The sequence below is a fragment of the Brachionichthys hirsutus genome, chromosome 19, assembly GCF_040956055.1.
Source record: "Brachionichthys hirsutus isolate HB-005 chromosome 19, CSIRO-AGI_Bhir_v1, whole genome shotgun sequence".
Classification (NCBI taxonomy): domain Eukaryota; kingdom Metazoa; phylum Chordata; class Actinopteri; order Lophiiformes; family Brachionichthyidae; genus Brachionichthys; species Brachionichthys hirsutus.
In genome coordinates, this window is record NC_090915.1 from 273,698 (window position 1) to 294,507 (window position 20,810).

A 20,810-nucleotide genomic window follows, 5' to 3' on the forward strand; every position below is an offset into this window, starting at 1 on the left:
GAACATTGGACCTCTGCTACTGTCGCGTTTGCGCGCCCCGGTTTGCCTGACCGGCCTTTTGCGTCACTGCTTACGCTCCTCGCATGAACTCTGAAGTCCGCGCGTCGTCTCCGCGTCTGCATCCTCGTTCTGCCGCGGCTGCGCTGCGTCCTTGTGCTGGGCCCGTCAGTGATCCTCGGTCCGGGGGGGCCGGTGCCCACAGAGAGGTGGGATGGTGCGCATAGCCAGCGCGCTGGGGCTCATCATGTTCAGCGTGGCGCTGCTCATCCTGTCGCTCATCAGCTACGCGTCCATCAAGAAGGACTTCCTGCTCAGCACCCCCAGATACGGATCCAGTGGCGGATCCAGGATGTCCATGTTCCACGCTGGGATTCGGTGAGTCCAGGTCAGACTGTGGATTTCTACGTCATCTAATGGACATGTCTTTGTGTTTTGAATGAGTCTTGAAGCATAAATAAAGCATACATTTCCAGGTGCAACTTTCAATAAATTGATAAATGGAATGGACACTAATCAGAATCAGGTGAAGGCCTCTCTGCTGCGACAGAATACAAGATAATACCAGCGCCCCATCCTCACTGTTCAACTCAGATTACATGCTCAGATCAGATTGGCTTATCTTGACTGTTGACCTTCAGGATCACAGCGACATGTCGAGCTCCAGTGTGAAAATAAGATGTTTGAATTCACACATGCAGCTCCCCAGTCCAGCTGCCTCCCTGCTACTGTCTGTGTGGCGGAATGCGTTTCACATGGCTGTGTGATAGATCCTATATTATATGTGCAGCAACTGGAGGCACAGGAGATGATGGCGAGCTGGCGAGACAGTGATGTGGAGCAGCTTTTATGGAACACACAATCAAAAGGGCTCATAAAGAAGAGAATGTATTTTAGCACTGCTCAGCAATGCCTGTTAGAAAGAGGCTAATAATATGCTTTTGATCACTTTGAGCTTGGACCATGTCTTTGTCAAACACCTTGTCCAAATGTACAGACGTAGAGTACCACAGCACTACAGCAGTATTTGTACAAGTCATTGTGAGCTTCTGTGGAACAGAAGAAAGTGGAACTGAGACAGCATCTTATTTAGATCAGAGCTCTTCTCATCTCACCATGGGTTTATTTATCATACCCATGGTGCATGTCCTCTCTTTAACTTATGTATGCTATTTGTGAAATATTTAAACATTAAATGGTGATAATGTCAGAGAAGCCAGACTCCGATGGTTTGGACATGTCCAGAGGAGAGACAGGGACTATATCGGTAGAAGGATGCTGAGGATGGAACTGCAGGGAACAGGACTAGAGGACGACCCAGGAGAAGAGACATGGACGTAGTGAGGGAGGACATGAGAGTGGCTGGTGTTGGGAAGGACGATGCAAAGGACAGGACTAGAGGACGACCCAGGAGAAGAGACATGGACATAGTGAGGGAGGACATGAGAGTGGCTGGTGTTGGGGAGGACGATGCAAAGGACAGGACTAGAGGACGACCCAGGAAAAGAGACATGGACGTAGTGAGGGAGGACATGAGAGTGGCTGGTGTTGGGGGGGACGATGCAAAGGACAGGACTAGAGGACGACCCAGGAGAAGAGACATGGACGTAGTGAGGGAGGACATGAGAGTGGCTGGTGTTGGGGGGGACGATGCAAAGGACAGGACTAGAGGACGACCCAGGAAAAGAGACATGGACGTAGTGAGGGAGGACATGAGAGTGGCTGGTGTTGGGGGGGACGATGCAAAGGACAGGACTAGAGGACGACCCAGGAGAAGATACCTGTGGGTGGGATGGTTGAGGTTGGGGGGCATGATAGTTGGGCTCCCTCCTCCCCCCGCCCGGTTGGCCAGGGCCTTGTGTGTCTCACTTCTTAATTCACCACTTGGGGGAACCTGGTGCTGGGGGGTTTGCCTTGGGTGTCCCTCTGCACCCCCCCGCCCAATTTTAATCCACCACGCATACACATTGCTTGGGGTTTGAGTGGCTGTTGGGCGGGGAGATTAGTGATGGGGCGGCCGCGGTGCAGGAGTGCGCCGTTGCCCTCCTCCGCACCACGCCACCACCCGGGTGTCGCCCACGCTCTGGGAGCCGTTCGTTCTAATGAGGATGAGGGCCTGCGTTATGGACCGATGCGAGGGGACCCCGAGGAACAGAGGACAGAGACGGTGCAAACGTGACTTTGATGTTTTACTGATAAAAGTCACGGGTTACGTGGTGGCCGGAGCCCAACGAAAATATCTAGTTAACAAAAAGACAAAGCCAAAAGAACAAACCAAAAAGCAAGCTCAAATACAAACAGTTAACAAACGGAAAACGCGACGCACGACCCGGGCGCACAGATCAGCTGCGGTCGGCGAGGGCGAGGCGGATCCCAGGGACGAGGAGCGGCAGAAGGACGTTCTGTACGCAGAGACGTGATCCATGCAAAATAGTCCGACTGGGAACGGCGGGCGGAGCAGGGCTTATGAAGGCCGGTGGTAATCTGCCTCAGGTGTGTCCGGGGTGACCGCAGCCAATCCGTACGCCGCAGGTCCTGGAGTGAGGCAGACACAGGTGTGCGTCATAAGGCCATTTAACCGGTGCAGCCACACGACCCTCACAGCCTGGCCACTGCTGCAGCTTGTTCAGCTCACATCCGCAGTGACTTTCTCAGGTGTCACTTGGGTTTAATCCATTTTAGGTCTTCTGGTTGCAGCTCCAGCACGGGAGGAGCTCACTGATCCTTTTCTTTTACAGGTGCCAGCGGGGACCATCATGCAAGATCACGCTGTAACTCTTTATTTGTCTGAAGGGTTCAGCTAAAACGGTGTCATTCTGATGGCGGTTCTGGGAGAGGGTAGGGGGAGCAGTGTAGAGGTTCGGCCTGAGAGGTGGGGAGGGTTCTGCACTGGACATGACAAACTTTGTCCTGTGAGGGCCACATAACTCCTCCCTTCTCTGATGGGGGGGCCGGGGTCAGTTTGTACAGGAAAGGTGTGACGATGGCAGAGGGGCCTAAACATTTATTGTTTTCCAGACAGCCACCAAATAACCCTTTCTTCACACAAAAAAGTCTGTAAATAAATAATAACACTATTAATAATATAAATAATAACACTATTAATAAAATAAATAATATCACTAATAATAAAATAAATAATAATACTATTAATAAAATAAATAATAACACTATTAATAAAATAAAGAATAACACTATTAATAAATAAACAATAACACTATTATAAAATAAATAATAACACTATTAATAAAATAAATAATAACACTATTAATAAAATAAATAATATCACTAATAATAAAATAAATAATAACACTATTAATAAAATAAATAATATCACTAATAATGAAATAAATAATAACACTATTAATAAAATAAATAATATCACTAATAATAAAATAAATTATAACTAAATAACCCATTCCGGGTTTGTCACAGAAAAAAATGGAACATTAACTTTCTGGTCGTATGTGATCATCATTAATATTGTGCCAAACAAAAGGAAGAATGTTTTTCTTCAGAATATTAATATATTCTTTAATATCAATATTATTTTTTGGAAACAAAAGATCGAATTAATGACCCCTCTTAAATGCACCCCATACCATTATCGATCCCCCACCGGCTCCTCGTGTTGTATGGAAAGGAAAATAATAATAAATATATATATATTTGTCTGGTATTGTTCAGGGGGCCAGGCCAAATGTGGAGGGGGGCCGTATCCGGCCCGCGGGCAGTAGTTTAATGACCACTGGTTTAGATCATGGGTCTAATACATGCTATTGTTTGACTGAACTTGTACTGCTCTAACATTCTATCTAATAAATATATTCATCATCATCATCGTCATCGTCTCAAACTCGCGACCCGCATTACGATAATTTGTGGCCCCGCAGGACAATATGAAAGTTCAACGTTATGCATGACAATACACAGGTTGCACAAACACGCTGAGTTTCTTTACCTCTACATACTTTGTAATAATCACACACATAGATTAATCACATGTAGAGCATCACATTGTTAACTGATAACGGCCCATCCCAGGAGGAGGGTGTCCTGCTTTTCCCGTTCTTGCTGTTTCTTCCTTTTTTTATTTTATTTTTTTGTATTTTTTTCCATATGTACTTGGGCTTTCTTTCTTTTTTTTCTTCCTTTTTTCGAACCATCCATCCATCCATCCATCCATCCATCTTCATCCGCTTATCCGGGGGGGTCGCGGGGGCAGCAGCCTAAGCAGGGAAGCCCAGACTTCTCTCTCCCCGGCCACTTCCTCCAGCTCTTCCGGGGGGATCCCGAGGCGTTCCCAGGCCAGCAGAGAGACATAGTCTCTCCAGCGTGTCCTGGGTCTTCCCCGTGGTCTCCTCCCGGTGGGACGTGCCCTGAACACCTCACCAGGGAGGCGCTCAGGAGGCATCCTGAATAGATGCTCCTCATCTGGCTCCTCTCAACGCGGAGGAGCAGCGGCTCTACTCCGAGCTCCTCCCGGATGACTGAGCTTCTCACCCGGTCTCTAAGGGAGAGCCCCGCCCCCCCACGGAGGAAGCTCATTTCAGCCGCTTGTACCCGCGATCTTGTTCTTTAGGTCACTACCCAAAGCTCGTTACCACAGGTGAGGGTAGGAACGAAGACCGACCGGCAGGTGAGGGTAGGAAGGTCGGGTCACTGCTTTTTGCAGACGACGTGATCCTGTTGGCTTCATCAGGCCGTGCCCTCCAGCTCTCACTGGATGAGAATCAGCACCTCTAAATCCGAGGCCATGGTTCTCAGCCGGAAAAGGGTGGCGTGCACCCTCCAGGTCGGGGAGGAGATCCTGCCCCAAGTGGAGGAGTTCAAGTACCTCGGGGTCTTGTTCACGAGTGAGGGAAGGATGGAGCGAGAGATCGACAGACGGATCGGTGCAGCGTCTGCAGTGATGCGGACTCTGCACAGATCCGTCATGGTGAAGAGAGAGCTGAGCCGAAAGGAGAAGCTCTCGATTTACCGGCCGATCTCCGTTCCTACCCTTTTTCTAACCATTTGGCTTCTATTGTACAGAAAATGTCTTTATGCCATTTAAGCTTTTGTTAGGTTGTAATAATAATAGGTTGTGTTTGAATTTGGTTCCTTTTTAGCCAATCATAATGATCAAGAATCAAGAATCAAGAAAGTTTTATTGTCACTCCCACACTCGCATGAAAGGAACAAAAAATTGTACTCGGGTCCCAGATCGAGGCGTGTAACAAACAGTCATTAACACAGACACACACTCATTCAATACAAACTTTGTTTCAAAATATGTACACATTATTAATTGCACAGATACCCAAATAGCAGCATCCAATAGTATAAAAATGAGTCCCATTTATGACCTGGATAATCCACCTCTGAGTTATCCACTGTTCATCACTCTCACAGCAGGGAAGGAACTGTTTTTGAACCTGGCGGTTCTGGCCCTGATGCGCAACCTTCTCCCAGATTGAAGGGGGGGAGAACAGTCCATGTGCAGGGTGGGTGGGGTCCTTCGTGATGCAGGTTGCCTTTTCCTGCACCTCCTGATGATGATGATGAATATATTTATTAGATAGAATGTTAGAGTACAAGTACAGTCACACAGTAGCATGTATTACAGTATAAATACAGTATAAATACAGTCAAAGAGTCTAAGAGGAGCATTTCTAAAAAGTCCTTGCGGTCTGGTTTCCATTGTCGTACATAAATCATCGACATTTAACAATACAAATAAAAATAAAACCAATATTAAATTACTCAATTGATGCAAAATAATGATAAAATAAAAATAAATTACACCACAGATGCAAAATAACAATAAATTAAAAAGACACATATTATGTGCAACGTAGGTGGACAAAAACAGGGTGGGGGGGTTTGATCCGGAGAGAGTCGTGATGACTATCTCCGTTTCTGCCCCCCTGAAAGGTGTATTTTTAGGGCCTTTTTGAAGGAGGCCAAAGAGGTGCATGTTTTGAGGGCAGGAGTCAAACAGTTCCACCCTTAGGGGGCAGTATTGTAAAAAGATGATTTACCCATGTTAGTCCTGTAGGAGGGGGTAATCAGGTTGTTGTTTGAGCTCCCTCTAGTGTTGTGGCTGTGGAGGTGTTTATTCAGGTATGCAGGGATTGAGGGGACTGAGGGCAGAGCTGCATTGACTATTTTAAATGCCAATCCCATTTTGAGTTGTTTAACCCTGTCTTCTACCCTGAGCCATTTTAGGCTAGCAAAATGTCCAGGAAGAAGGTGGGTCATGGGCCCCAGATTGAGGAGTAGCCGAATCAGTTTGTTTTGGGAGGTTTGGAACCTGGTTTTCAGGGACACTTTGATGTTTGAATATCCTGCTAGCATAGTCAAAGAGGGGCTGAACGAGGGCTCCAGCAAGCGTCCGGAGACAAAAGCAGACATTCTGCCCAAAAATCTTTTTTGATCACCTGCTGTAGATGTCACTGACGTGGGTAGGCTGCTCTCATTTCATCATTTGGGCCGATTTTACCACCCGCTGCAGGGCCTTCCTGTCTGCAGCAGAGCAGTTGCCGTACCACACCGTGATGCAGGATGAGAGGACACTCTCCACCGCACACCTGTAGAAGGACGCCAGGACAGGGGAGCCCATACCTGCTCACCTCAGCCTCCTTAGAACGTAGAGGCGCTGGTGGGCCTTCTTTACTAAGGCGGCTGAGTTGTTCCTCCATGCCAGGTTGCTAGCAATGTGCACACCCAGGTATTTAATGCTCTGGACCACCTCGACAGCACTCCTCCAATGTAGGGGGGGGTGGGGTATAGCCTCCTTTCCTGTAGTCCACAATCATCTCCTTCGTTTTCTTCACATTGATGCAGAGGTTGTTTTCTCTGCACCACTGCACCAGATGTTCCACCTCCTGCATGTCCTCCGACTCGTCGTTGTTGAGGATGCGTCCCACCACTGCTGTATCTGCGAACTTGACGATATGACTGCTCGGGTACTTGGCTTTGCAGTCATACGTCAGCAGCGTGAACAGCAGAGGGCTCAGAACGCATCCTTGAGGGGAGCCGGTGTTGAGGATGATGGGGGCGGAGGAGATGTTGTGGATTCTCACAGTCTGCGGCCGGTTTGTCAGGAAGTCCAGGACCCAGTTGCACATCGATGGGCTCAGCCCCAGTGTCACCAGTTTGTTGACCAGAGTCTGCGGGATGATGGTGTTAAATGCCGAGCTGAAGTCCAGAAACAGCAGCCTGGCATAAGCATCTCTGGTCTCCAGGTGACTCAGGGCCTCGTGAACCACAGAAGTGATTGCGTCATCAGTGGAGCGGTTTCTCCGGTACGCATACTGATGGGGGTCCACGCTGTCATCGACGCTCTCCTTAATGTGCCCCATCACCAGCCGCTCAAAGCACTTCATGACTATCGGAGTCAGAGCAACCGGCCGATAGTCGTTCAGGCATGAAACGGTGGAGGTCTTGGGGACAGGGATGATGGTGGCCGTCTTCAGACACGTCGGCACTGAGCCCTGGGACAATGAGGTGTTGAAGATGTCGGTCAACACCTCGAAGAGCTGATCGGCACAGCCTCAGAACCCGGCCCGGGATGTTGTCCGGCCCTGCAGCCTTGCCGGGATTGATCTTCCGCAGGGACCTCATCACATCCTCAGCAGCCAGACTGAGGGGCAGCTCACCTGGTGGAAGCGTGAGGTTAGTGCAGGGTGACGTGTTGGAAGCCTCAAAGCGAGCGTAGAAGGTGTTAAGGGCATCCGGAAGAGCCGGGTCCCTGGGGCACTCCGTGTCTTTTTTTGTAGTCCGTGATGGTACTGATGCCCTTCCACATGCTCCGGGGGTCGTTGGAAGCAAAATGACCCTCTATTCTCCGAGCATAGGAGGCTTTGGCCCTCTTTACCCCCGATGTCAGGCTTCTCCTCGCCACTCTGAGTGCTGGAGCATCACCAGACCTGAATGCTGAGTCCCGGGCTTTCAGGAGAGAGCGAACTTCACCGTTCAGCCATGGTCTCTGGTTGGGGTGAATAGTGACTGTTCTGGTGGTGGTCACATCCTCAACACATTTGCTGATGAAGCCCAGGACAGATGATGTGTACTCCTCCAGGTCCACGTCTCCAGCATATGTTGCCGCTTCCCTGAAGATCGGCCATTCGGTCCGCTCGAAGGAGTCCTGCAGCTTGGAGGCAGCGTCACCGGGCCACACAGTGGTGGATTTCTGTGTTGGGCGAGCGGACCTGCACACAGGACGGTAGGAAGGGACCAGCATGATGGAGATGTGGTCAGCGAGCCCAAGGTGGGGGCGGGGGGGTAGCCCTGTAGCTGTCCTTGCGGTTCGTATACACCCGGTCAAGCTCGGGTCCCTCGGGTTGCAATGGTGACATGCTGGTGAAACCGTGGCAAAATGTCCGTCAGGCTGACGTGGTTAAAGTCACCTTCTTAGCCAATCCTAATTATATAGCATTTGAACCCGTGAATGAAGGCTGCTCTGGCCGTATCGTTATGTAACTCTACTCAGAGACAGCAGCATGTACAAGAAAAAGACAAACGTCAAGGTTTCCATGGATCAGAATGAGGATGAGTGTTGGTTTTAACATGCAGCTGAAGTGTCATCTTATCAAGCAGGTTGACAGGATTTGAATCTTGACACACTTTAAAGTCTTTAAATGCATTGTTTCAAAATATGGAAAATTGTGGAAGACAGAGATGAGACGAAATCTGGCTGAAGGACAAATATATTTGACTCAACGAGAACGCAAATAAAATATGAGCCGCTTGGTAGGATGGACGGAATTTCTGCAGCGTTCTGGCTGCAATGCTCATTTGTCACAAAATGTAGTGCAGCGTCGGTTTAATCTAGCCTCAATCCACAACAGAACACAACACAACTAGCCTCAATCCCCACTCTATGTTCAAGAGGAGATTAAAGACTTTCCTTTTTAACAAAGCTTAGAACTAATCGATGCAATAATCAATATGATCAATATGCTGTCATTAGGCAGCACTGGTGGCTTAACATCATGACACACTGAGCTCCTCCCCCTTTATCTGGTTATTCATGTTATAAATATATGTCAGTAATCTCTCTCTCTTCCTGTAGTCTTGTTCTCTCTCTCCCTCTGTTTGTCCCTCTCTCTCTTTCAGGTCCTTCTGTCCGTGGTGCTGCAGAACCTGGACCTGTGTCCCTCACCACTGATGTCCATATCGCTAGCATTAGCATTTATAGCTTTATATCGCTAGCATTACGTACGTTCACAACTCGTGGTGTTCTGCTACGAACGTGATCGGAACATTCTGCTCCCCGACCTGGAATATCTTGCAGTGAAATGCAGACCGTTTAAACCGGCTAGAGAACTCAGCTCCGCTGTGATCGTAGCGGCCTACATACCACTGCGTGCTAATGCTAAGCTAGCGCTGGAGGAGCTGTACTGCCTGGTTAGCAGCCAGATGGACGCCAATCCAGAGGCCGCTGTGATTGTAGCTGGAGACTTTAACCACGTGGAACTGAAAGCTGTGCTCCCCAAATTCCACAGATTCATCACCTTCCCCACCAGAGAACACAACATTCTGGATCAGGTCTACTGCAACATCCCGGGGGCCTACAAGGGTGTAGCAGCCCCCCACCTGGGTATGTCTGACCACATCTCAGTGAACCTGATCCCTGCATATAAACCACTGATCTGCAGGACTAAACCCACCTCCAGGACCGTGCAGGTCTGGACTGAGGAGGCTTCCTCAGCCCTGCAGGACTGTTTTGAGCACACGGACTGGGAGGTATTCAAAGAGGATGCAGATTTTGAGGAGTACACGTCATCTGTGCTTTCCTATGTTCACTTCTGCACTGATGCTGTCCTTCCCACAAAGACGATCACGGTTTTCCTGAACCAGAAACCGTGGGTGGACAGCACGGTGCGGCTTCTGCTCAGAGCCCGGGATGCAGCCTACAGAGCAGGAGACCGGCTGGCCTATAGCAGGGCACGAAGTGAGCTAAAAAGAGGCATCAAGCAGGCAAAGCACAGATACAAGCAGCGCATTGAGGAGCACTTTGAGAACAATAACCCACGTGACATGTGGAAAGGCATCAGGGCTGTGACGGACTACAAACGCAGGGAGCAGCACGCCAGCCACGACTCCACCCTGCCTGACACCCTGAACAGATTCTTCTCACGCTTCGACTCTCCGAGCAGCAGAAGGTCTGTGGATCTGCCCCAGCCTGAGGTGCAGCATCAGCCGCTCGTCCTGCAGCTGCACCAGGTCTCCTCAGCCTGAGGAGGATCAACACCAACAAGGCTGCGGGACCAGATGGCGTGTCAGGCCGGACACTGAAGACGTGTGCTGACCAACTGGCCGGGGTTTTCCTGGACATCTTCAACCTGTCCCTGCAGCTGTCCACCGTCCCTGCCTGCCTTAAGTCCTCCATCATTGTGCCGGTACCCAATAAATCATCCATCTCCTGCCTCAACGATTACCGCCCTGTTGCTCTGACTCCGGTGGAGATGAAGTGCTTCGAGAGGATCCTCCTTAAACACATCAAGGACGCCGTCCCTGCTGGTTTGGACAGCCTGCAGTTCACCTACAGGGGGAACCGCTCCACGGAGGACGCCGTCTCGCTGACACTGCACTCGGCCCTGACTCACCTGGAGCAGCCTAACACCTACGTCAGGATGCTGTTTGTGGACTTCAGTTCAGCTTTTAACACCGTCCCACCGGACATGCTGGCTCTGAAGCTCCACAGCCTGGGACTGTCTCCACCGCTGTGCTCCTGGGTCAGGGACTTCCTCAGCAACCGGCCCCAGGTGGTGAGGATAGGAGACACCACATCCTCCCCTCTGATCCTGAACACTGGGACCCCCCAGGGTTGCGTTCTCAGCCCTGCTCTGCATCCACTCCACAAACATGGTTGTGAAGTTTGCTGACGACACCACCGTGGTGGGTCACATCTCCAACAACGATGAGACCCACTACAGAGAGGAGGTCCAGAACCTGATGCTGTGGTGCTCGAGTAACAGCCTTGTTCTGAACACCAGCAAGACCAAGGAGGTCATAGTGGACTACAGGAGGTCCAGGAAGACTGAACACGCCCCCCTGTGCATACGAGGGGAAGCAGTGGAGCGTGTAGAGAACATTAAATTCCTGGGCATCCACATCTCCTCTGACCTCTCCTGGACACTCAACACCAGACACCTGGTGAAGAAGGCCCAGCAACGGCTCTTCTTCCTCAGGAAGCTGAAGCGGGCTGGACTCTCCTCTGTGCTGCTTGAAGACTTCTACCGGGCCACGATAGAGAGCATCCTGTGTCTCAGTGCGACCGTGTGGGACGGCAGCTGCACGGCGCAGGACAGGAAGGACCTATCCCGGGTGGTGAGGACAGCTCAGGGGATTGTGGGTCACCGTCTGCCTGATTTGGACTCTGTTTACACCTCCAGAGTCCAGAGGAGGGCCAGACGCATCGCCACAGACCCCACCCACCCGGGCCACAGACTGTTTGTCCCGCCCACAGACCCCACCCACCCGGGCCACAGACTGTTTGTCCCGCCCCCATCAGGGAAGCGGTTCAGGACACTAAGAAGCAGCACAGCGAGGCTCAGGAACAGCTTCTTCCCCCGAGCTGTGAAAGCAGTCGTTCCCTTGTAGTGATCTGGGACTCGGAATGGACGCTCTGCTGTGCTGCTGTTGTTCTTTTGCACTACTGCCTGTGATTCTCACTCTCTCTGTGTGTGTATATATTGTTTCTTATTTGAGAGAATTTGGTTTATGTGAGAGAATTTAGTTTATGTTATGAAGTGTGCCTTAAGCCATGGGCCTTCTCACGATTTTATTATGCTCGCATAATGACAATAAAGTATCTTGAATCTTGAATCTTGAATTCGCATTTATAGCTTTATATTGCTAGCATTAGCATTTTGTTTTTGTCTGCTCCTGCTCTGTCTCGCTATCACTTCCTATCCATCTCCTTGTTTTTGACTCGTCTCCGACCTGCCATTCTCTCTCTCTCTCTCTCTCTCTCTCAACCCAGCCGGTCAGACAGATGGCCGTCCACCATGAGCCTAGGTTCTGTCCAAGGTTTCTGCCCGTTAAAGGGAAGTTTTTCCTAGCCTCCGTTGCTCTTGTGGGTCAAGTTGGGTTCTGTGTTTCCCTGCAGGTCTTTCCCTGCTAATCCTGTAAAGTGCCTTGAGATGACTTTATGTTGTGATCTGGCGCTGGAGAAATAAAACTGAATTGAATTGAATTGAACAGGAGGATCAATCCGTTTGTTTCTAAATCCGTTTCCCTAAAGAAACAATTGCAAGGTGTTTCCACTTTGATTCTATATTTGCATGAACGCTATTTCAACCAAACCAAGCCAGCAGTCAGTCTTTTCATGGAGAATATTTGTGAATATTCTATTTATTTTTTTTGCCATGTTGTGAAGCTGGCTTCAATCTCGAGTTGAAGTGTGGCAGCTTCAACTGTCGGATGTGCAGTTTGGAAGCTGTCCGACTGCCTGACTGATCGTTTCTTGGCCTGTCCAAATCATTTGCCTTGTTATAAATCTGCCTCTAGAAATTCAGTGCAGGTGGAGCAAGAACACCTCCTACGAACAAATAACTGGGTTAACCTCCGTATCTATGTTTCCTCCTCCTCCACTGTGTAGCTCCCAGATGGTGATGAAGCATCTGGATCAAGCTTTCAAACTTCTGGCCAATGAGGACCTGCAGAACAGCTCTAAATGGAGTTACAACAGCACTGCCTTCATACACTTCAAGTAGGTCGTACACACACACACACAAAATGCATTACAACCTATTCATAGCCGTGTTATAAATCTATCCATACCCAGACAGAAAAACATGGCCTTCACCAGAAATCTTATGACAGCTATGTACAATTCTTGTTTCATTTTTGTCCAGGTTTAAATATATTGTGTGTATATTTTCAACAAATATCTGAAACTTGGATTTAATATTTTATTATATTGGAAAGCTTTTATTGTCAGTGTCGACACAGTACAAGTACAGTTCAACATTGAAACAAGATTCGATGAGTGGGCTTCGGCTGCAGCAAATAAATCGCGCTGCCAACAACTCTTCTTGGAGAAGGTGCAGAAAGCACCAGGTACACAGGACTCACACGCAGGTGAAAGGAACGACACGATGCACAGGTAATGCGCAGGAAATTTTTCAATCAAAAGTAGGAACCAGGCAAGTCTGGAGAATTGTCCTTTGGGGAGGAGCAGTAGGAGCAGTTTCTGGAGCAGATGAGCCATTGAGGGGTGTGTGTGTGTGTGTGTATGTGAGTTCTCCATGGATCGCCACCTTGTCGTGGTGGAGAACCTTGCGTGTTCCAATGAACCTAAGAGTCAGGAGCTTTAGCTCCTGGTAGGGTCACCCAAGGCGGTAAGGTCGAGGGGGAGGTTCCAGTAAAAGCGCGATCCAAAGACCTCAACGGCGGAAGTGGTGGAGGATGGTACTGTGAATCACAACGGCACCGAAGGCGGATGAAAGCTGCAACAGAGGGTGGTCTCCAGTCGTCATGGTTTCCATGCCACTGGATCTAGGCCACTTTCTGCCAAGGACCGTGTGGTGGCTGCAGGCGCATCAGTCTCCCCACGCTAAAAGACGTCACGCGCAGGCGTCCTCCCAAAGGGAACCCATTCATTTGACATCCTGGACGAGGCAAAGTCCTGTGGCGATCAGGAAGTGGTAACGGGGACAGGACAGTGAAGTCTGGGAGTTCCTAGTCACAACCTGGCACACAGGCGGTGGGTGTTAGATTCAGTCGCTAAGTTCTTGGACTGAGGCAGAAAGAGCTTCTCGTGACTGAGCAGCCCTAATCAGGATCCACTCTGCTCACCCCAGTAGGGGAGGGGGTTAGAAAAGGTACCCCAAACATAGCCTGCCTCACGAAGTCCTGTCTGGAATACCGCATCCAGAGGGATCACCACCACGCGGTCGAAAACTGTGGCATCTGATCGACTATGTCATTGTCCGCTCCAAAGACCGCCGTGATGTCATCAACGCCAGAGCAATGACCGGTGCAGACGACTGCTGGACTGACCACCGCCTCATTCGCTCCATCATGTCTATCCGCTTAATGCGGGAAAGGAGGGTGCAGAAAAGGCAGAGCTTAACCTCGAGCGGCTGGATGACACCGCCTACCGACAACGGCTGCAGGACGCTCTCTGCGCTGCCTTGCCCAAACAGAATCCGGAGGATACTGAAACACACTGGCGCAGGCTTTCCACTGCCATCACGGACTCCTGTAAAAACATCCTCGGTCACAAAAAGCGGAGACATCAAGACTGGTATGATGAGAACGACACACATTCAACAGCTCATTGACATCAAGCGGCAAACGTTCATAACCTGGAAGAATAGCATCCACTGCAAGGTTAAAAGAGCAGCCCATGCTAAAGCGAAGGCATCTGTCCAAAAGCTAGTCAGGAAACTGAAGAACCAGTGGTGGACGACGAAGGCTCTGGAGATTCAGCAACTTGCTGACTCTGGAGATACGAGGTTTCTTCGATGCCACGCGAGCGGTATATGGCCCCAGCTACCGCTGCCTGACCCCCCCTTCGCTCCAAAGATGGGCTTATGCTGCTGAAGGACAAGGAGGCAATTTCTAAAAGGTGGAAAGAGCATTATGAGGATCTCTTAAGCAGGGACACGATTCCTGAGATGGAGGCTCTTAACAAACTCCCTCAACAGCCCATAGTTGAAAGCATGGGAGAACCACCTAGCCTGGATGAGGTGCAGGATGCTATCAGGAAGATGAGGAACAACAAGGCTGCTGGGCCAGACGGCATCCCAGCAGAAGAAAGGCGGGCCCGATCTTCTTAAAAACATATGGCAAGAAGAGAAAATCCCTGCCCAGCTTAGGGGTGCCTTAATTGTCTCCATATTCAAGAAGGGAGGCAGACTGCGGGAATTACCGTGGCATTTCTCTCCTGTCCACCATAGGGAAAGCCCTTGCTCGGGTCTTGGCCGACAGACTCACCCCCCTGTCAGAAAGCATCCTTCCTGAGTCTCAAAGTGGATTTCGCCCAAGCAGAGGAACCACAGACATGATTTTCATCGCTCGACAACTGCAAGAAAGATGCCGGGAACAAAATCAACCACTATACCGTCAGGCTCTTTGGCTGGTTCTGACATAATAGATCCAATACTCAGCCGAAATGAAACTTTAGCTTAATCCAAATATACAACTGGTCCTCAGTTATTCCTCGATTCGTGTGCCAAGGTGAGACTTCAGTCCCTCCAAGACAGGACTCAGTCCGGTGATCTGTAATGCAGTTCTACCTGCTGGCGCAAGATGGGATCCAGTTTCTGCCGGTCCTCACCGGATCGATCCCTGAGCTGGTTGCCCAGGTCCTCGATTCAAGACACCACACGGTCCCCCAAAGCACCGAAGAGTACTTTCAGATCCATGGTCAATTCATCCAGAATTTTGAAAGCCGCCGTCTTGGAGACTTTCTGGTACACCAGGGCAGCTCCCGTCCCAATTAGCAGATGCCCCGCCCCCACCAATAAGCCAAACAGCCAAATATCTTCAGTGTCCTCTACAGATGGGACCGCTCTCCATTTATCCCAGGGATCCATGGTGTAACCTGCTGCGTGGGTCCCGTCTGGACAGGTGGGCCCCCCCGGAGTCCCATGCTTGGGTGAAAAAATGTGATCAATCGCACTAAGAGACCAGTTAATCAATTCCATGATTTAGTAGACCAGAGCTCAGCACGCAGCGGGTCCTGGAAAGCAGACAGGCGAGACGAGACAAAGAATGCAAGCAGGGACGAAAGGAGCAGAGAGGAAAAAAGTCTGCTCTCGTCAAAGACCGGAAGATCCCCATTGTGTAATATGCGGTGCAATATGTAACAATTTATTACAAAATGCGCCATTATTACACAATGCGGTGCAACACTGCCTCTTAATCTAATAATCCGAAACACATAACTCAGGCATTCTCTCCACAAAATAAATTGTCTTTTTAAGAAAGTACAAATATCAAGTCTGTTGTTGATGTTTACAGACAGAATGCAATAATGAACAAAATCTGTCTTTTTTTTTTTTTTCTTTGCAGAAAGGAGATTTCTCAGTACATCGACATCCCGCACAACTTCACCCTGACGCGAGGCTCGGTCCGAATCGGACAGCTGATGCATTACGACTATTCCAGCCACAAGTACGTCTTCTCCATCGGGGAGAGCTTCCGGTCTCTCCTCCCTGAGAAGTCGCAGATCCTCAACAAACACTACAATGTCTGCGCCGTGATCGGCAACAGCGGCATCTTAACAGGCTCTCGCTGCGGCGCTCAGATTGAGAAGTTTGACTTTGTCTTCCGCTGCAACTTTGCTCCAACTGAGATCTTTAAGAAGGACGTTGGACGGCGAACCAACATGACAACTTTTAATCCCAGCATCCTGGAGAAGTACTACAACAATTTGTTGACTGTGCAGGATAGGAATAACTTTTTCCTGAGTTTGAAGAAGTTGGACGGCGTCATCTTGTGGATTCCGGCGTTTTTCTTCCACACGTCAGCCACAGTAACGAGGACGCTGGTAGATTTCTTTGTGGAACACCGGGATCATCTGAAGGTGCAGCTGGCCTGGCCTGGAAACATCATGCAGTACATCAACAAGTAAGACACAGAGTGGCATCAAAAACTCAGTCTCCACCTGACGATGGCCTGAAAGATGTATCTATGTCACAGAAGAGGGAATGAAAGAGTTTAGGACTGAGAGGAGGGACTTTGAATATTGGAACGACGACAGGAAAAGCTAGAGAGCTGGTGGACATGATGATAAGGAGGAAGGTGGACGTGTTGTGTCTCCAGGAGACCAGGAGGACAGGAAGCAAGACTAGAAGCTGAGGAGCAGGATTCAAGTTGTTTTATAATGGAGGAGAGGAAAGAGGAATGGAGGAGTTATCTTGAAGGAAGAGTTTGTGGCCAGGATGGACAGGATTAGAAATGGGACAATAAGAGGGACAGTGAAGGTTAGACGTTTTGTAGACAAGGTTAGAGAGACCAGACTTTGATGGTTTGGACATGTCCAGAGGAGAGACAGGGACTATATCAGTAGAAGGATGCTGAGGATGGAACTGCAGGGAACAGAGCTAGAGGTTGACCCAGGAGAAGAGACATGGACGTAGTGAGGGAGGACATGAGAGTGGCTGGTGTTGGGGAGGACGATGCAAAGGACAGGACTAGAGGACGACCCAGGAGAAGACACATGGACGTAGAGAGGGAGGACATGAGAGTGGCTGGTGTTGGGGAGGACGATGCAAAGGACGGGGCTAGAGGACAACCCAGGAGAAGAGACATGGACATAGTGAGGGAGGACATGAGAGTGGCTCGTGTTGGGGAGGACGATGCAAAGGACAGGGCTAGAGGACGACCCAGGAGAAGAGACATGGACGTAGTGAGGGAGGACATGAGACTGGCTGGTGTTGGGGAGGACGATGCAAAGGACAGGACTAGAGGTTGACCCAGGAGAAGAGACATGGACGTAGTGAGGGAGGACATGAGAGTGGCTGGTGTTGGGGAGGACGATGCAAAGGACAGGACTAGAGGACAACCCAGGAGAAGAGACATGGACGTAGTGAGGGACGACCCCGGCCACCCCTCTGACTCCGCCACTGTGTTTAACAGCACTGCATGTTGTCACAGACTAACGGGAGGGAACCATGTGACTATCCCGTAGCTTTATTTCCAAAATTAAAAAAGAAAAAGAAACAACGGCTCCTATAGTGAAAACCTCTAGAATTTAGAATCCTGTCGGTGTCATTATTGGCTCGGTCGTCGTTCCAATATTCCACTCATGGACGTACGTATGCTTGTTTATGAGTTTATTTATTAGGATCCCCATTAGCCATTGCCTAGACCAGTGTTTCCCAACCTTTTTTGAGCCGCGGCACATTTTTTACATTTACAAAATCCTGCGGCACACCACCAACCAAAATGACACAAAATGACACTCTAACAGTACATATTAGATTAGATGAGCTTTATTATAATACATATAGTTAATAATACAGTTTTTTTTTATGTATGTATACTTAGTGGGAAACCTTTTTGAACACAAAATGGATATCCTGCAGTAATGGCAGAAAGACACACACGAAGCTCTTCCTCAACATCTCTCAGTCTCTCTCTGTTTTTAGTTTTTATCGCCGTCCAGCTTGAGAAGCTCAGCTCACACAGATATGTGGTTGAAAACGGGAGCAATGTCAGAATAGCTTTGTTGGCTAGAACGGGGAAAATAATTCTAGAATCTGGATCCAGATCTGGATCGACGCCATTCTCGGGGAGGACCGAGCCACGGACAGAACCTTGCTTGTGTAAAAATTTCAAGTCGATTGGGTTACTAGTTTTTGAGTTATGCACTCGGACAGACAAACAGACAAATAAACAAACAAACAAACAAACAAAAAACAAACGCACCCAATTGCAACACCCTCGCCTCCCCTTCGGCGAGGGTAAAAAGTGCAAAAGATAAAGCAGCATTCGGGTAACAGTTCTACTGTTTTACTAAAGATTGGTATTCAAAAAAAACAAGTGGCTCAGCTTGAAGGGGCTGATCCTGTTTCTCCTTTCTGGTATGATCTGTCCTGTTTTGGAGAAGATTCTCTCTGAGGGGACAGATGTTGCCACGATACAGTCTCAGTCTCCGTGTGTAAGACGTGGGTAGACTGAACACCTGGACTCCCACCAGCTCAGTGGGTCTGCACTTCTTTGGATAAGCGGCTCCTCAAGATACGATCTTACTTTATTTTATTTTGCCTTTGTGTCAACCGCATTAAAATGTCTCCAGATTTCTACGTTTTCTATCACTCGTTTTTTCTCTTACCCTTTCTAGCGCGTCGTTTGTCTCTGGTCTAAAGTTCTCTCTCTCTTTGCCTCCCTTTCGTTTCGTCTGCTCGCTGTGCTGCATGTGCGTAACCCCCGGTCCCCTCCCCCGCTCGTTGTGGACACGCAGATGCCCACACACATCTCGCCCAATCACGTTAGACTTTAACAGATTTCTTTTTGGCTCACAATCAGCTCCCAATGACGGGAACCGGCTCCTGTCGTTCACTTCAAAGTCTGAAGAGCGATCTACGGGCGGCACACACACTTTATTATATACGGACACCCGACAATGGTGAATTAGGTGATATTAGAAAAATAACAAATAAAAATAAATTAGGTGATACTGTATTGGAACATTTCTCACGGCACACCGGTTGGGAAACACTGGCCTAGACAATGGCTAGTCGTGCTGGGGTCCGGCTATCCCAGCGGTGAATTTTCCATGAGCAGCTCGGGATTATCAGACTGTCGTGCCTGGTAGAGTTTATGGGGGCGTGTCTGTCCACCATGGTAAAGTTTCCCGTGGATTAACACTCATTAAACCAGCAGCAGTTTAAGCGCTGCTGCGTTGCTGAGACGGATGGGCGCATATTTGATGTTATCTTTCCCAGACTGGCGTCTCTCCGTTAAATGTAACATGCGCATAATCCCGCCTCTTGCACAACGGGACGGTCCGGATGATCAGCACGCGCTGCTTAAACATTTAATTTAATTTCCTTGTCTCAGGATCTGTCCCCACAATTTCAGCAACATTTGTTTGACATTTTGAGATACCTAGAAGAGAAACATGGCTGATCATGAAACCTCCTTTAAGAAGTATCTAAAAGGGATTGCAGTATTTCATTAGAGCAGGATACCAGCGGAGTGCTTAGTGTAATTACTGCGGTACTGCTGGAATGGGTTCTGTGTGAGGTGCATTACGCTGCTAGATTATTAATCAATCATAGAAACAGGCAGTTCGGAAAATACAAATACCTTCAGAAATATGAGAATATTTATGAATATAACTGATGATAAAAAATAAAAACAAGGATTTGTCTTTGATATAATTACAATTTTAATTTCGTAATGTCAATGCGGTTCAATGCAGAGCTGCACTTTCATGTGCTTCAGGTTATTTATGTTATTTAAGCATTCGTTGAGTTCTTCGATGTGATTTTTCTACTCTTGTACTCAACAGCTACTGGAAAACCAAGCAGCTGTCACCGAAGCGCTTGAGCACCGGCATCCTGATGTACACGCTGGCGTCGTCCATGTGCGACCAGATCCACCTGTACGGCTTCTGGCCCTTCGGCTGGGACCCAAACACGGGTAAGGAGCTGCCGTACCACTACTACGACAAGAAGGGCACCAAGTTCACCACCAAATGGCAGGAGTCGCACCAGCTACCTGCCGAGTTCAAGCTCCTCTATCGGATGCACGCGGAGGGGCTGCTGAAGCTGTCGCTGTCCCGCTGTGCGTAGGCCTGAGCCTGCAGCTGGCGCCGCGCCGCGCCTCGGCCGACTCCTCCACAGGCAGCGCTCCCGGGATGATGAGGCAGACAAGGGCAGGATCCGTGCGTTTAGATCCCAGAGCGTGGCTCTCGGGCTGCGGGTCCACCAGGATCTCTGTGGAATCTGAATAGCTCAAAATGAACTGTGAACAGAGACGGTCCAACTCGGCTAACTTCTAAAAGAATTCTAATAAAGACTGCGGTTTCTATTTTTTCTTTTGTGTAAAAGGTTGCCCCCGCCCTTATCTTTTAGGCAGCATTATTCTCATCGTAATTTGGAATCTTGGCACAACAACCACGTAAAACCACAAAGACATCAGCACGCCGTGAAGGACAGCGGAGCCCTTGTTCATTTGAATGAAACTAATGTGTTGGTGCATTTCTGATCCCGATACCATGACAAAAAAAGAGAGTTGGGCAAAAGAGAGTGGTTGTCATAATTCCATGTGACGTCACCCAGCAGCCCCCTTTGTGGTCACAGAAGATCTCATCGCTGATCCTTCCAGACTTCCTCTCCTTTGTTGTTCCAAACTGCTGC

General features: G+C 49.1%; 1 protein-coding gene across 1 annotated transcript; it reads left to right on the forward strand.

The window, feature by feature from the left end:
• Positions 1 to 211: 211 nt before the first annotated feature.
• Positions 212 to 20,243, forward strand: st8sia3 (ST8 alpha-N-acetyl-neuraminide alpha-2,8-sialyltransferase 3). Its single transcript, XM_068753039.1, has 4 exons — positions 212 to 375; positions 12,590 to 12,700; positions 16,012 to 16,569; positions 19,961 to 20,243. Exons 1-4 carry the CDS (start codon positions 212 to 214, stop codon positions 20,241 to 20,243), a joined length of 1,116 nt encoding a protein of 371 aa, XP_068609140.1.
• Positions 20,244 to 20,810: the final 567 nt, after the last annotated feature.